At 37.4% G+C, this 14,230-nt stretch overlaps 1 protein-coding gene across 1 annotated transcript in view; it reads left to right on the forward strand.

Annotated features, from left to right (window-relative positions):
* The first annotated feature begins 441 nt into the window (after positions 1-441).
* The window catches only part of LOC148075140 (cilia- and flagella-associated protein 337-like), a 34,634-nt gene continuing 20,845 nt past the window's right edge, over positions 442-14,230 (forward strand). Inside the window, exons 1-7 of the mRNA XM_087794896.1 lie at positions 442-510; positions 4,837-5,142; positions 5,453-5,626; positions 7,080-7,163; positions 8,439-8,531; positions 8,631-8,802; positions 13,228-13,395. Of these exons, the coding sequence (XP_087651022.1) occupies positions 442-510; positions 4,837-5,142; positions 5,453-5,626; positions 7,080-7,163; positions 8,439-8,531; positions 8,631-8,802; positions 13,228-13,395 (1,066 nt within the window). The remainder of the gene's footprint in view (positions 511-4,836; positions 5,143-5,452; positions 5,627-7,079; positions 7,164-8,438; positions 8,532-8,630; positions 8,803-13,227; positions 13,396-14,230) is intronic.

Here is a 14,230-nt window from a genome sequence, read left to right on the forward strand (position 1 = left end):
GACCAGTTTTATTCCATGAATATTAACATCTGTGTCTAGTAGTGAGTTTATTTCAAGATGAATTGTGTCCATAATATGTTGACTAAAATCAGATCAGTTGCCATTAACATTAAATAAAGTATAGCTTCATCTCAAATGTCCAAGATGAAACAAAAATCAACCGTAAATCCTGTCGACTGCTTATCAAAGAAGTACTTAAAGAAGCGAGAAGACGACTCGACTCCTGCCGAGACTCAAAAGTTTCTACGTCGCCACGCCAGGGAATCCTGCTGCGAACACGTATGGATGGGGATTATTGGATCTGGGAACATCTATCTTCCAACTTGAAAAGTATTGAGTTTCTCGTGCGACTTCTACAGACACGCTACACGAGTCTCCTGAATGCCTCTCAGTGTGTCGCCGCTTGATTGACAGGTGAGAGCGGTGCCCATAGGAACCGGGATGGAGGCGGCTCAGCTTGAGAGCAGGATGAACACGGAGGATTACGAGGCGCTGAAGAACCTTTTCCTGGTGAGCCGATGTCTCTTTTGTCATCGTATTGGTTAATCTCACATCAGAGCGTCTTTAATTCACGCAGAGAAAGGGGACGATGTTGCACAAACTCAACCTTTATTTTTATTCAAACACACAACAGGTGCATAAAAAGGTTGCATCCGGTCTCTTGATTCCAGAAGCGATGATGTCGAAAATCCATATCATGTCCTCCAAGTCAGTGATTTCCATTCCCCTGGTGGGCCGCGATGATATTGCAAGTGGGCCGCAAAATCGTGTCCAAAATGGTTTCATTTTTTTGTGGGAGGGTGGATGTTGTTATATAAAAATACACATAATAATGTTTTAAATGTTAAAACTTGTTAAGTTTAAAAGGATATTAAAATATTTCAAATATTATTTTCATTATATTGTTTTTCCTTTGAGTATAATTGATTGATTGATTGATAGAACTTTATTGATCCCTCAGGAGGTCTCCTTCTGGAAATAGTTTTTTTCCAATTTGCCACAGAAAATACAGCAATTTTTTATAAAAATAAATCAAAAATAAAATAAGAAGAAGAACAAAGAGAAATAAAGAGAAAGAACAAGATGATACAATCTAAGTCTAAAGATAAAGAACATGTGACAAGGAAATGAAACGCATTATAATGCCTTCGTATTCATGGGGTCGAAGGTCGGCCGCAAAGGTTTTTGAGACTTAAAAGTGGGCCCTGAGTTGGAAAAGTTGGGGACCACTACTCTAAGTGATCGATACAGCTTTATTCTTCCCTATTTGGGACATTTTTTGACCTTTAAAGTATATATTTTATTGAGTATTGTTTTGATTGTTTAAGCGCTTTGTGACCCTGGTCTAGAAAAGCGCTATATAAATATATAAATAACTTACTTAATTACATTTAAAAAAGGTATACTTTGCCCTTCAAAAGTACTGTAACACAAAAACAAAATGTAAGCTTATATTTCTTAATATTTACATCTAGATGTATGAAATAACTTGCGATGTATCACTTTATTTGTCAAGACAATATTTTTTAAGGTGAGAAAAAGTAAAGTAACAAGTAATCTTAAAGTAAATATGATTGATATATGAGGGTATAATAACCCTTGCTTGCAATAACTGCCTCAAGTGTGTGAACCATCGACATCTCGGAACTGTTGCATCCTCGATTTGTGACGCAATTACATGTTTTTACCGCAGTTCTTGTTAGTTTCTGGGGGGTTTTACATTTGGTTTTCTTCTTAAGGAGGTGACATGTATACTGGGTTAAGGATTTGGTGACGAAGGGGAAAAAGACACCAGTTGCTTACTTTTTAAAATAGCTCGTTGTGGGGGTTGTGTGCTTTTGAATCATTGTCATTACTGCTTTATAAAAGAAGATAATTTTCCATTTCTCTCATTGTGAATTGGCAGACAAAATATTTCAGTCCACTTTCGTGATTCTTTCTGCTGCTCATCACTTCCATAATCTGTAAATATTCATGAGCCTGGTCCAGAGGAGGCCATGCGTGCCCAAGAAGATGTGACTTAACCTCCACCATGCTTCACGGAGCTTGTATGCATCGGATCACGAGTTTCCTTTCTCCATCACTTGGTCGAGATTCCATATCTTGGTCTCATCAGTCCAAAAGATTGTGGTCCAGAACTTTTCCTTGTCATCTTGTTGCACATTTCAATCTGGCCTTCAGACTCTTACTGCTGATGAGTGGTTCAGTCTTTAAATCTCGTTTTGTGTTCGTCTGTTGCTCAGTTCACCAGTAGCTTCTTTCTTTTCCAGGATATTCCAGATTGTTGTTCTATGTCCAATGTTTGTCCAATAGCTCTGGTACATTTTCCCATCTTTATTCAGCTTCAATATGGCTGCCTTTCCTCCTGTTTTGTTGTTTTATCCTGGTCAACAATAAATGTACTTATTATAGGTTTTAACCGAGGCTGAAGAGTAGAGAAGTCATGCAGAACTATTTAATGTTTCTCTCAGTAAGTAAGTCATTTTTATTTGTATAGTGCTTTTCTAGACCAGGGTCACAAAGCGCTTAAACAATCAAAACAATATTCAATAAACTATTTACTTTAAAGGGCAAGAAAAACTGAGAACACAACAGGAGTTCCAGAAAATCAAGGAAAAGCCTGAACAAATAAAAAAGTCTTAAGATGTTTCTTGAAGGAGTCAGTAGACTGTACTAGACCAGTACAGTACTATGTAGACCAGAGTAGCATGTACGACAATATCGACATTCTTTTCCATTTGTGACACCACTGTACCAATTATTATATTAAGAAAAGTAAATATTTGTATATATATAATTGTTTATTGCAAATGTGTTTGTTAAAGAAAACGATTCTATTTTTTGAAATCTCTGTGAATACTTAAGCTGTTTGCTCATTACGTTCTACACGGCTAAATCAACATTGAAATTACCCGAGACTGAGGACGAGAGGATACAGTGGACTCCAGCAGCTTTTAAAGCTCATGTTTGGACATATTTTGGTTTCAAAACGAATTAAAGTATGACTACTTCTTCGCCAAGAGTCATGTGGTCTGTAAATTCTGCAACACCAGTGTCAAGTACTCAACAATACCAAAAATATATATTGTTGTTGCTACAGTATCGCAATATATCGCAATATATTATCTTGTTGTCCCTGTATTGTGATACATATAGTATCATTAGACTATTGCCGATACACAGTACGACTACAGATAGTTTTTTCTCACTTTAAAAATGTGTGGATTCAAACATAGGGTTGTATGATCTGAGGTTTTTAACACATCTAGCAGGAATAAAAGCAAATATTCCAAACGTCCAACTGATATTCTGGACTCAAACCCAAATGTCTTCAATGAACAACAGAAATAAGAGTTCATTGTAATGTATTTTTTAAACCCCCTAAAGAGTGACTTGATGACAGACAAAATGTGTTGGACAATAAAAGGAGGTCGAGAGCCATCTGCAGCTCAAACTTTTGTCACATTTTTCGTTTTGGCCCGAGCCAGGTCACCAATGGGACGGACCCCCATCTGGACACAAGCTGGGGTCTGACGGCTGAAGCCAGACTAAGGTCCCAGAATAGGTTTATGTGTCCAGTGGAATCAGCTGATGTATTTCTACAACATTAATAGAAAGAAAACAAGTCCAGAAATGACTATCATCCATGTTTATACAGCATTTTTTATCAAGTAGGAAAATGGAAAACTCTTATGACGGACCAACATGCATCACTCTTTTTGAAAGAGGAAATGGTGCTGTTGAGAAATTGGAAGATAACACCATTTCTTCAGTGTTTGAAAAAAAAAAAAATCTTAAGAAGTTAAAAAAAAGACCTAAAGAAGTTGAAGATCTTGAGGAGTTGAAAATATCTAAAAGTTTAAATATCTTAAAGTTAAGAAGATCTCGAGAAGTTTCAGAAGATCTCGAGAAGTTTCAAAAGATCTTGAGAAGTTTCAAAAGATCTCGAGAAGTTTCAAAAGATCTCGAGAAGTTTCAAAAGATCTCGAGAAGTTTCAAAAGATCTAAAAGTTAACAGATCTCAAGAAGTTGAAAAAAATAACTAGAAGTTGAAAAGATCTCGAAGTTTCAAAAGATCTCGAAGTTTCAAAAGATCTCGAGAAGTTTCAAAAGATCTCGAGAAGTTTCAAAAGATCTCTAGAAGTTTCAAAAGATCTCGAAGTTTCAAAAGATCTCGAGAAGTTTCAAAAGATCTCTAGAAGTTTCAAAAGATCTCTAGAAGTTTCAAAAGATCTCTAGAAATTTCAAAAGATCTCTAGAAATTTCAAAAGATCTCTAGAAGTTTCAAAAGATCTCAAGAAGTTCAAAAGATCTCGAGAAGTTTCAAAAGATCTCGAGAAGTTTCAAAAGATCTCGAGAAGTTTCAAAAGATCTCGAGAAGTTTCAAAGGATCTCTAGAAGTTTCAAAAGATCTCGAGAAGTTTCAAAAGATCTCGAGAAGTTTCAAAAGATCTCGAGAAGTTTCAAAAGATCTCGAGAAGTTTCAAAAGATCTCAAGAGTTTTCGAAAGATCTTTAGAAGTTTCAAAAGATCTCGAGAAGTTTCAAAAGATCTTAAAGTTAAAAGATCTTGAGAAGATAAAGAAGAAATAAGAAGTAAAAAATGATCACTCTTGAGATAAAGAAGTCTTTCAAGTCGTCCTCCATTATCAGGTGGGTTTTCACGCCATAAAATGACGATCTATGGAGGCTCTCAGCAGTCAAAAATAAGAATATCTCAAGTATAGGTTTTGCCAAAAAGAACTTCTTCGACGAATCTTTGACGAAAGCGGATTCCACAAAATCCTTTTTTAAAATTCTTTATAGCAATCTCTACTTGTTCATTCTCTCCACACAGACTTCCTCGGGCGAAATGCGTTCGATTTCCAGAGTCGAATTCATCAACCTGGCTTCTGCGAACGTCAGCTGTTGCTCCGAAGAGGAGTTCGGACTTCTGTTCGACGGCGTGGTCATGGAGAACTCCGGCGTGCCGCTGGACCAGGATGCAGGGAAGGATGGAGGAGGACGCGTGAGCTGGACTCAGCTGCGCTCGTTCCTTCAGACGGAGCTCTCCGAGAAGTTCAACACGACTCGGGTCGGCGTCGTTCCTCGCTGGAAGCCTCCTCGAACTTTGACCTCGCCGCACAGAGACCCCGTTCACAAGGTATTCGCACAGAGAGGAATTTAAAAAAAAAAAAAAGATCGCTGACTCAGGTTTTTCTCAACTTTATTAGACTCTCAGGTAAATCTGAAACGCTCGCTCCTCATCAGAAGCTTCTCTCCAGATAAACGGTTCCGCTAACATTAGCATGGAAATGAAGCGCCGCGGCGGAATTGACGGCTCAACGTTTTTAATCCCTTAAAGCGTCGCTATGATGTGTCAGTTGTTTTTTCGCACCTCCGGCTTCCTCAGGTCGACCCTCGACTTTTAAACCTTTATTTGAATGCTTTTGTTTTCTTTTTTCCGTCCGCAGGTGCTCGCGTCGCAGAGTTCCGGTCGATACATGACGGTGAGCAAAGGAGGAAGGATCGTGGTACGAGCCAGCGGGGATGGATCGTGTCTAGAAAGTCATCAGCTGGTCAACTGCACGGTCAGACCCAAGGACCTCTGGGTCACCGACATGGTGCTGCTGCACAACATAAACCAGGTGATTTATTTACTTAGTTTTGTCCGATTTACTCCATGATCTCTTCAAGAAAATGTGCTTAAAATGTCCTTAAAAAGATCAAATTGCGATACATAATAATGTTTATATGCTAAGGTGAAAAGAAATCTACAAATGTTCATCATTTTTACCAAAACTGTGTCCAAAAAGTCCAGAAAATCTTCATTTAAAACTGACAATTTTCAACCAAATTTTCATTCTTCAGTATTGAAATGGAAGCTTTGTTTAACCACCAAGTTTTAAACTTATGTTTTCTCGTTTTAAAATCATGATGTATGACTGTCCCTTTATTCACATACCACCCCGTAATGATTTAATTGTCAGGCTATTACAAAGACACTGTTTCTTTAAGTGGCATCACTCAAATTTTTACAGGAGCCAAGGCCTCAAGCAGACATTTTCCCTGAGATTATTCCATGATTTATTAGCACTGCAGAAGAGGGGATTTTCTTTGCTGTACTTTGCCGACCCGTAACACATGGATCATACATAGATAATATAGTGTATAAATATATATTATTTTTATTTTTATCATTTTCTGTATTTCCAAAATGGTATCTGGAAAGATCTATTCATCAGCTTCCAGTTTGATAGACAGTGTTTGAGAAGGAAAGGATTTAATACATTTTATTATTCACTTATTTATTTACTCATTATTATTATTTTAGGTCATTGTTTTATTTATTTCTATTCTTACATGGTTCATGATATTACCATTGTGTATGCAATACTCTATTCTGCCCTCTGTTAAACAAGTATTTGTAATGTCTGTCATACATGCCTGTTACACGTGTACTTTGTTCAGAACTAGAACATATCCAGTAATATTGATGTTTTCAGGATGAGGGGAAATTATTATTGTATTCCATCTTTATTAATATTATTAATTCTAAAGGTTTTTCTTATTCACTTCTATTTTTGTTTTGAATTTCTAGTATGTAATGTGATTTAATTCGACTTTGCTATTTCATTTATTTTTTTAAATTCAAAGTAAAAATGGCACCAGTCATGAGGAATGACCTTCCATTACTTAATAAACCATCTATAAATACTCTTCTCTTTAGTCTGTGAGGAATATAAAAAAAACAACTGCAACATTGTGTTCCAAACATCTTGTTTTTGGCACCTGCTCCTGCTAACCTCGCTGCTAACCAGCTGCGACACGTTTATTTAAAACATGCTCTCAGAACTACACATTTTTTCTTCTTCTGTCATCATCAACGACAGGACGATCATTAACGATGTGGAACAAAAAACGATCCATGTTTCCTCGCGCTGCCATCGATAGTGGATTTGTTTGTCAACACCTTTTACCGTTTCGTTCAGAGACGGATTATATCGACACGACAAACACACGACAGAGAATTGCTTCGGTTTAATGACAAACAACTTTCTTCTAATTAGTTGCTAATTATTTGACGCCGTTTGTTTTCAGATCGCCGTGTCTTTCACGAGCAGAGAGGTTTGCTTTTATGACGTTCTGGCCGACATGAACTTCAGCTGCAGATATAAACTCCAGGTATGATCGAGTGTATTGTCAGCTTTAGAGTTTATACACTTACGTATTGGTATATTAATAATTGGATTTACTGAAATTATTGATCGTATTTATTAATCAATTAACATGAGCTGGTGACGTCATAAAATATGTTTAATAAGAGCAGCTCTGCAGATTCCTTTAAATTCAAGTGAATGAATTAAATAATGTTTGATTGCATTGGTGACTTTTATTTAATTCTAAATTTAAATATGCCGTGCTATGCTGTGTTATTCTCTGCTATACTATGTCATTTTTTGTTATGTTCTGACTAGTTATGATATGATATCTGTGTTATGTGAAGTTATGCACTACGTTATGCTACACTACAATATACTATGCTACATTATGCTATGCTACATTATGCTAAGTTACATAGCTCTTTGCTACTTTACTCTATGCTACATTATGCTATGTTATGCTATGCTTTGTTATACTATGCTTTTTTACGCTACGTTATGTTATGCTACGTTATGCTATGCTATGTTATGTTACACTATGTTATGCTACATAATGCTATGCTACATTATGCTATCCTATGTTATGCTATGCTTTGCTATACTATGCTATGCTACGTTATGTTATGCTATTTTATGTTATGCTATGTTATGCTACGTTATGCTATGCTACATTATGCTATGCTATGCTTTGCTTTACTATGCTATGCTACCTTATGTTATGCTATTTTATGTTACGCTATGTTATGCTATTTTATGTTACGCTATGTTATGCTACGTTATGCTATGCTACATTATGCTGTGCTACATTATGCTATGCTATGTTATGCTAGGTTATTCTATGCTATGTTACGCTATTCTAGGTTAAGTTTGCTAGATTAATCTATGCTAGGTTATGCTCTGCAAGGTTACGCTACGCTTACGTTGCTTTGCTACGATGCGATTTGCCACATTACCCTATGGTACGTTACGCTATGCTACGTTAAACTACGCTACGTTACACTAAACTGCGTTAGGCTTTTCTACGCTTTGGTATTCTACACTTACGCGATGCACTGCATTTACGTTATGCTACGTTAAAATCTGCGATGTTACACTACAATATGTTGTGTTATTCTTCACTATTCTATGCTACACTATTCTACAATATGTAATCAAACACTATTGTATATGTTATCTATTTATTATATTAGCATTTATACATGTACTATAATCAATAATAATAATAATATTTTTTTTTTTCATAAAAATAAAACAATTGTCAGTAAGTCCAATTTAGTTGCTTTTGTTCATCCTGTAGGGTTTAAGCTACACACCCTGGTGTCTTGACTATTGGGCCGACCCCTCTCACCCTGATCAGGCTTTCCTCACAGTTGGAGACACTGGAGGGCAGGTGAGCGACGCACACTTGAATCCACAACGAAAACCGATGAGCAACAGAAAGAGCTTTGTTTTAATTTGTTCATCTGCGACTTCGTCTGCCTCCTCTCAGGTCACCGTTTTCCATTTCACCTCGGCCCACTTCTATCTGTTCGAGCGAATAACTCAGCAGGCGGACCTGGATTCGGGACACATCATCTTGTGGGACGAGTTAATCAAAGGGAAGCATCGCTCTTGTTCCACCGTCGCACATCAAGCTCATGCGTCGGCTTGGGTCAGGAAAGGTATGGCAAGATATTATATATATAATAATACAAAGTGTTTTGTTTTATTATTAAAAGGTTTAATTTCTAAAGTTTCATAAATTCTTTACAAAATGTGTATTGTAAGTATTCAAGACAATGGATTTGACCATACATTTCTTTTTGTTGATATTTCAGGAAAAGAAAATGTATATATTTGAGGTCATCTTTAAATCATTTTCATTATATGTCAAAATACGATTAAAATTTGAAAAATCTTTATATAGTACATTCATATAATTCAATATTTAATATTGAAAAATGAACTTCTTGTTCATCTCATTAAGGGTATTTTGTATTTACATTATTTATCTGACCCCACCGAAAAACATAAGTTAACCTACTTTAGATGAGTGTTTAAAAAGCTTTAATTACAGATTTAAATAATACAAAAATGTTTTTCATGACAACCTTAAGAGAAGAAAACCTTTAAATCAACTTCCATAAATTATATTCACTTCTCTTTTGAAGTGTTTTACCTTTTTTCTTAATGGTTTGCTCCGGTATCGGTGTTAAGTCATGCGTTATGCTACACTACTATATGCTATGCTACATTATGCTTTGCTACATTATGCTATGCTACGTTGTGCCATGCTATGTCACACCATGCTACGTCACGTAATGCTACGTTACGCCATGCTACCTTACGTAATGCTACGTTACGTAATGCTACGTTACGTAATGCTTTGTTACGCCATGCTTCGTTACGCCATGCTTCGTTACGCCATGCTACGTTACGCCATGCTACGTTACGCCATGCTTCGTTACGCCATGCTGCGTTATGCCATGCTACGTTACGCCATGCTACGTTACACTATGATACGTTACGCCATGCTACGTTACGCCATGCTACGTTACACCATGCTACGTTACACCATGCTACGTTACACCATGCTATGTTATGCGATGCTAAGTTAAGCAGGTTTACTCGGGTTGAGTTATGCGTTATGCTACACTACTATACGCTATGCTACATTATGCTTTGCTACATTATGCTATGCTACGTTGCGTCATGCTACCTCACACCATGCTAGGTCACGTAATGCTACGTTACGCCATGCTACCTTACGTAATGCTTCGTTACACCATTCTTCGTTACGCCATGCTACGTTACGCCATGCTACGTTACACCATGCTTCGTTACGCCATGCTGCGTTATGCCATGCTACGTTACGCCATGCTACGTTACACTATGATACGTTACGCCATGCTACGTTACGCCATGCTACGTTACGCCATGCTACGTTACGCCATGCTACGTTACGCCATGCTACGTTACACCATGCTATGTTATGCGATGCTAAGTTATGCCATGCTAAGTTAAGCCGGTTTGCTCGGGTTGAGACACTGGAGACCTTGATTTTTCCACCAACGCAGCAGGTAATTCTTGAGTATTTTGTTTTTATGCACAGTTGCACTAAAAAGTCATGAAGCACTAACATTAAATGCGATTTCATAAACCGATCATAGCTTATTTCGAGCAGAAACACCATCATATTGTTATAAAAGTGTAACTGTTCAATTGCATTATGGGTCTTGGAGTTTAAGTAGCGCCGTTTACTTCTCTGGTAGATCATTTATCATCATTTTTTAAGGAATCATTTGATGGATTATCGGTTTTTAACATGGCCTTGAGTTAAGATTTTCTTGTAACTCAACGGAGTCACGGGGAAGAAGGTCGGCACCGTTTGGACAAACATTAAAATTAATATTGCATTCCGTCCGTGGACGTCGTAATGAAGAACCGAGTCACTCACTTCACAGTCCCTCGGAGACATTTCTCTGCTGGTCCTGGTTAAGCTTCCCTGATAACAGAGAGTCCACTTAGTGAGTCGACATCACTCGGCGGGAGCGAAACCGAATGATGATGAATTATCAGCCGTGGCACTCTGAGACTGGGACCACATATAAATAAGCAAGACAAATGGGAAAACAAAGGGAGAACAAAAGGAGGGAGGAAAAAAAAAAGAAAGAAGAAAAGACCAAAACATTGAAAGCGCCGCTTAATTGAAATTTCCAAGCAGTGTGTGCTCCAAATCACCAAGAGAGTCCTGTATGAAAAGGCTTCCAGTGTGTGTATGTGGCGTTCGGGGACTGTGGGAAATTAAAAAAAAAGAGGGCGTGCATATACGCGTTTGCATACCTCTGGAGGAGACAAGCGGCTCTTTTGAAGTTACCCGGCCTCGCAGTGAGACTGGGAATTTGTGGTGAGACAAAAGTGGTTACTTGGAAAATGAACATTTAAAATGGACGTGGAGGGCACGAGGAGCAAAAAAAGCAAGTAAGACGGACGATATTATATCAACCGAAGTCCTCCCTGATGGGCGCTCATTTGCCGCATAGCAAATAATAAAAAAAGGGGTTTTTCTTTGAAGCAAAGATGCAACTCCTGCTGTTTGCACTTTAATTTCGGTGGCACCAACCAGCTGCGGTTGATGATATGTATCTGGGTTGCATCACAAATAGATTAATTTCTGATTTGTACGTGTCACTGACAGAGAGACGGATCCATTAATCAACACCGAGACAGTCTCTCGGCCACGGACCATCTCAGAAGATGCACCGAAACGCAATCGGATGTAATTATTCCTCGGGGCCGACCTTTGACCCGGGACTGTCGCATGTCATTTTTCGCAAAAGCTCGTGCCGTGTGTTTTGAAAGGCGGGGACGGACGGACGCTAATAGAAATGTGCGGCGTCCGATCTGGACGGCGCGAGTCAGAGGATTAATTGAGATGGATGGTGATGCTGGAGCCATTAGTTTTTTGTTTTTTTTGGGTGCAATATCAATGAGCAAATCAAGCCAGTCGTCGTCTCGGTTCCTCCTGCAGTTGACATTGATTTCAAAAGGTAGATAATGATGACGCTGAATCTCAAACTAAAGAATGTACTTGTCATCTGATTTAAGGCTTGAGAGTCACTTTTTTAATTTGTATTTTTTGTGGCTTTTGCGTCAGTTTTGTGTTTAACCATCTGAAAGTTGTCGTCTTTTATTCAAGGGCAAATAAAGGGTTGATTTAAGTGTGTCCTTAATAGATGTTGGACTCTATTGTATCATCAGTGTTTGTACAAAACTCTCTTTTCATTTAAATATTGACATTAGAAAATGATCTAAAGCCCCGCCTACTTAAAACTCTTTGTTTTTCTGTAAATAAAATCTTGTTTACCATAACCACAACCACTCTGCTGTTATTGGTCAAACATCAAGGTTTGTCACCGCGCGTCATCTATCCCAGAAAGTCTCCACCTCCAAGGGACCTGTTGTATAAACAGAGCGGGGCGTGATTGCAGCTGCATGGAAAAGGAGTGAAGTCATTATTACATCATAATGGACTCCGCTCTCGTAACCTCTCGTTCGCCCAGATTTCAGACGAGGGAGAACTTTTTAAAGTAATAAGTTCAAAACATGGTCATGATGAGAAACTTACTGCATCTTGGAGAGGAAAACTTTAACGTATGAAACACGTGAGTGAGTCAGGAAAGTTGGGTTTTCACCTCAGTTGCACTTTAAGAAGATACATCTTTCAGAAAGGCGAAAGCACTGAATTTTCTTCTCCTGATTATTGCAGCATCTCTACCTGGAGTACTATCATATGGTAATGAAGGAATAAATGGAAATTATACTTTGGTATTTAAACACAATTGCATTTAAAATTTCACTTTATTTTTTGTTTCCTTTTTATACTGGCCCCTTAAATAATTTTTTTAAATCCACCTTTTTTCACATTTTATAAACACATTTCCTTCGTAAGGTTGTATAGAGCACGAGCGGCGTCAATACGACATCAAAACGTCATGATTTTGTTACATTTTGGTATTTATTTGTTGTCCCATGTGAATTTATGAACGTTTAGAAAGTTTTCCCATTGACTTGTATGGCCGTTCAACGCTGCTGCTCACGTTACATCACGTCATATCTACGAATAAACTTCATCAAACCACAGAAAACTATTCCATCACTTGATTAGTTTGGTTACTGTTGTTGTTCATGTGCAGGAGCTCCTTGACAGAGGTATGCACTGTTGTTAACGTTTAATAAGGATCATTTTCAGGGTAAAATGTTTGCTTCCCATCAACACTGCAGATCTCTGAGTGCACTTCTTCACGTGTCCTTCGAGTTCCCAACCATGAGTGGTCTTTGGCAAGTCGTTCTTCAAGAGCTGCTTGACTTTTGCTGGATTTAAAGCTCCAGTTAAAAGCCACTCAACGGTAACCAAGAGCCAACTCTTGGTCGCATGTTCGAACATGACGCGTCGATATGATGAATTCTTGACACATTTAAGAGCCGGGAGAATTATTTGAAACTTTTACTCTCGCACTCCCGTTATTTATTCCTTCCGTACTTATTTAAAATGAACGTTTTTATAGATTTTAACGCACTTTATTTGACGCCTCTCTCTCGCACAGTTCTCTACCTCAGCGAACTGAAGGCGTTTGCCTCCTGCAGCTCTGCAGCCCGGAGCAGTTTGGTCATCGGATGGAGGGAGAAGGATGATAAACGTCTACGGGTCACTTCTTTTGCAACAAAGAGTGGAGTTTGGGACCTCGACTATCACCCCGACACCAACCTTCTAGGTCTGACCCCTGAACTCTGTGTTAGCAGATTATTTTTTCTGAATGTTAAATTCATGGTAAATATTTGATCAGTTAGTTAAACTGATTATTTTCTTACAATACCAGTTGAAGGTTATATCAATATGTTTGTACTTGATTAAAAGATTTATTTTATGTTTATTTTTTATTTTATGAAGGAAAAACGCATAAGGAAATGTATTTTGAAAAAGTTAGTCGTTTGTTTGGGATGAATTTTTGGTCAAATTAAGTCATATCAGACAAGTTTATCATTCACAAGATGAGGGATATAAAATAAGTAAGTTTAGAAACTAGTGGCCGCTATCCATCATTTCATGTTTTTTAAAATACATTTTACTATATAGTACAATATATTGTGTCATGGAACTATTGCTGAGTCAACAACATAAAAAAAAAAAAAAAAAATAGGTAAAAAAAAGTCAAATCCCACGGATTAAGATGAAGTTGTAATGATTTTTAATTTCACTTTCGAATCATTTAAAAAAATATTTTATGACATCATTTATATGATAAATTACTCCATATATTTCATCCACTTTCCTTTTTTCCCCGTATATTTTCTGATACATTTTTCTGAGGTTGACACATAAAATAAAAAGGTCTTTAGTCATAATTTGGCATCTTGAAACTCCTACTAAAACAGGGAAGTGAAAAAGTTTACTTTACATATAAAATTCAACACGGAAATAAATAAATAAATAAAATCTAGAGCCCCTAGTGGTTAAAATACATTATTACATCACTATATATATGATTATATACAAATAGAATGAGAACAAGATACTATTTAATACAAAATATACGACTAACCTACTTG

The sequence above is a fragment of the Callionymus lyra genome, chromosome 7 (assembly GCF_982586985.1).
Source record: "Callionymus lyra chromosome 7, fCalLyr1.hap1.1, whole genome shotgun sequence".
NCBI classification, from domain to species: Eukaryota; Metazoa; Chordata; class Actinopteri; order Syngnathiformes; family Callionymidae; genus Callionymus; species Callionymus lyra.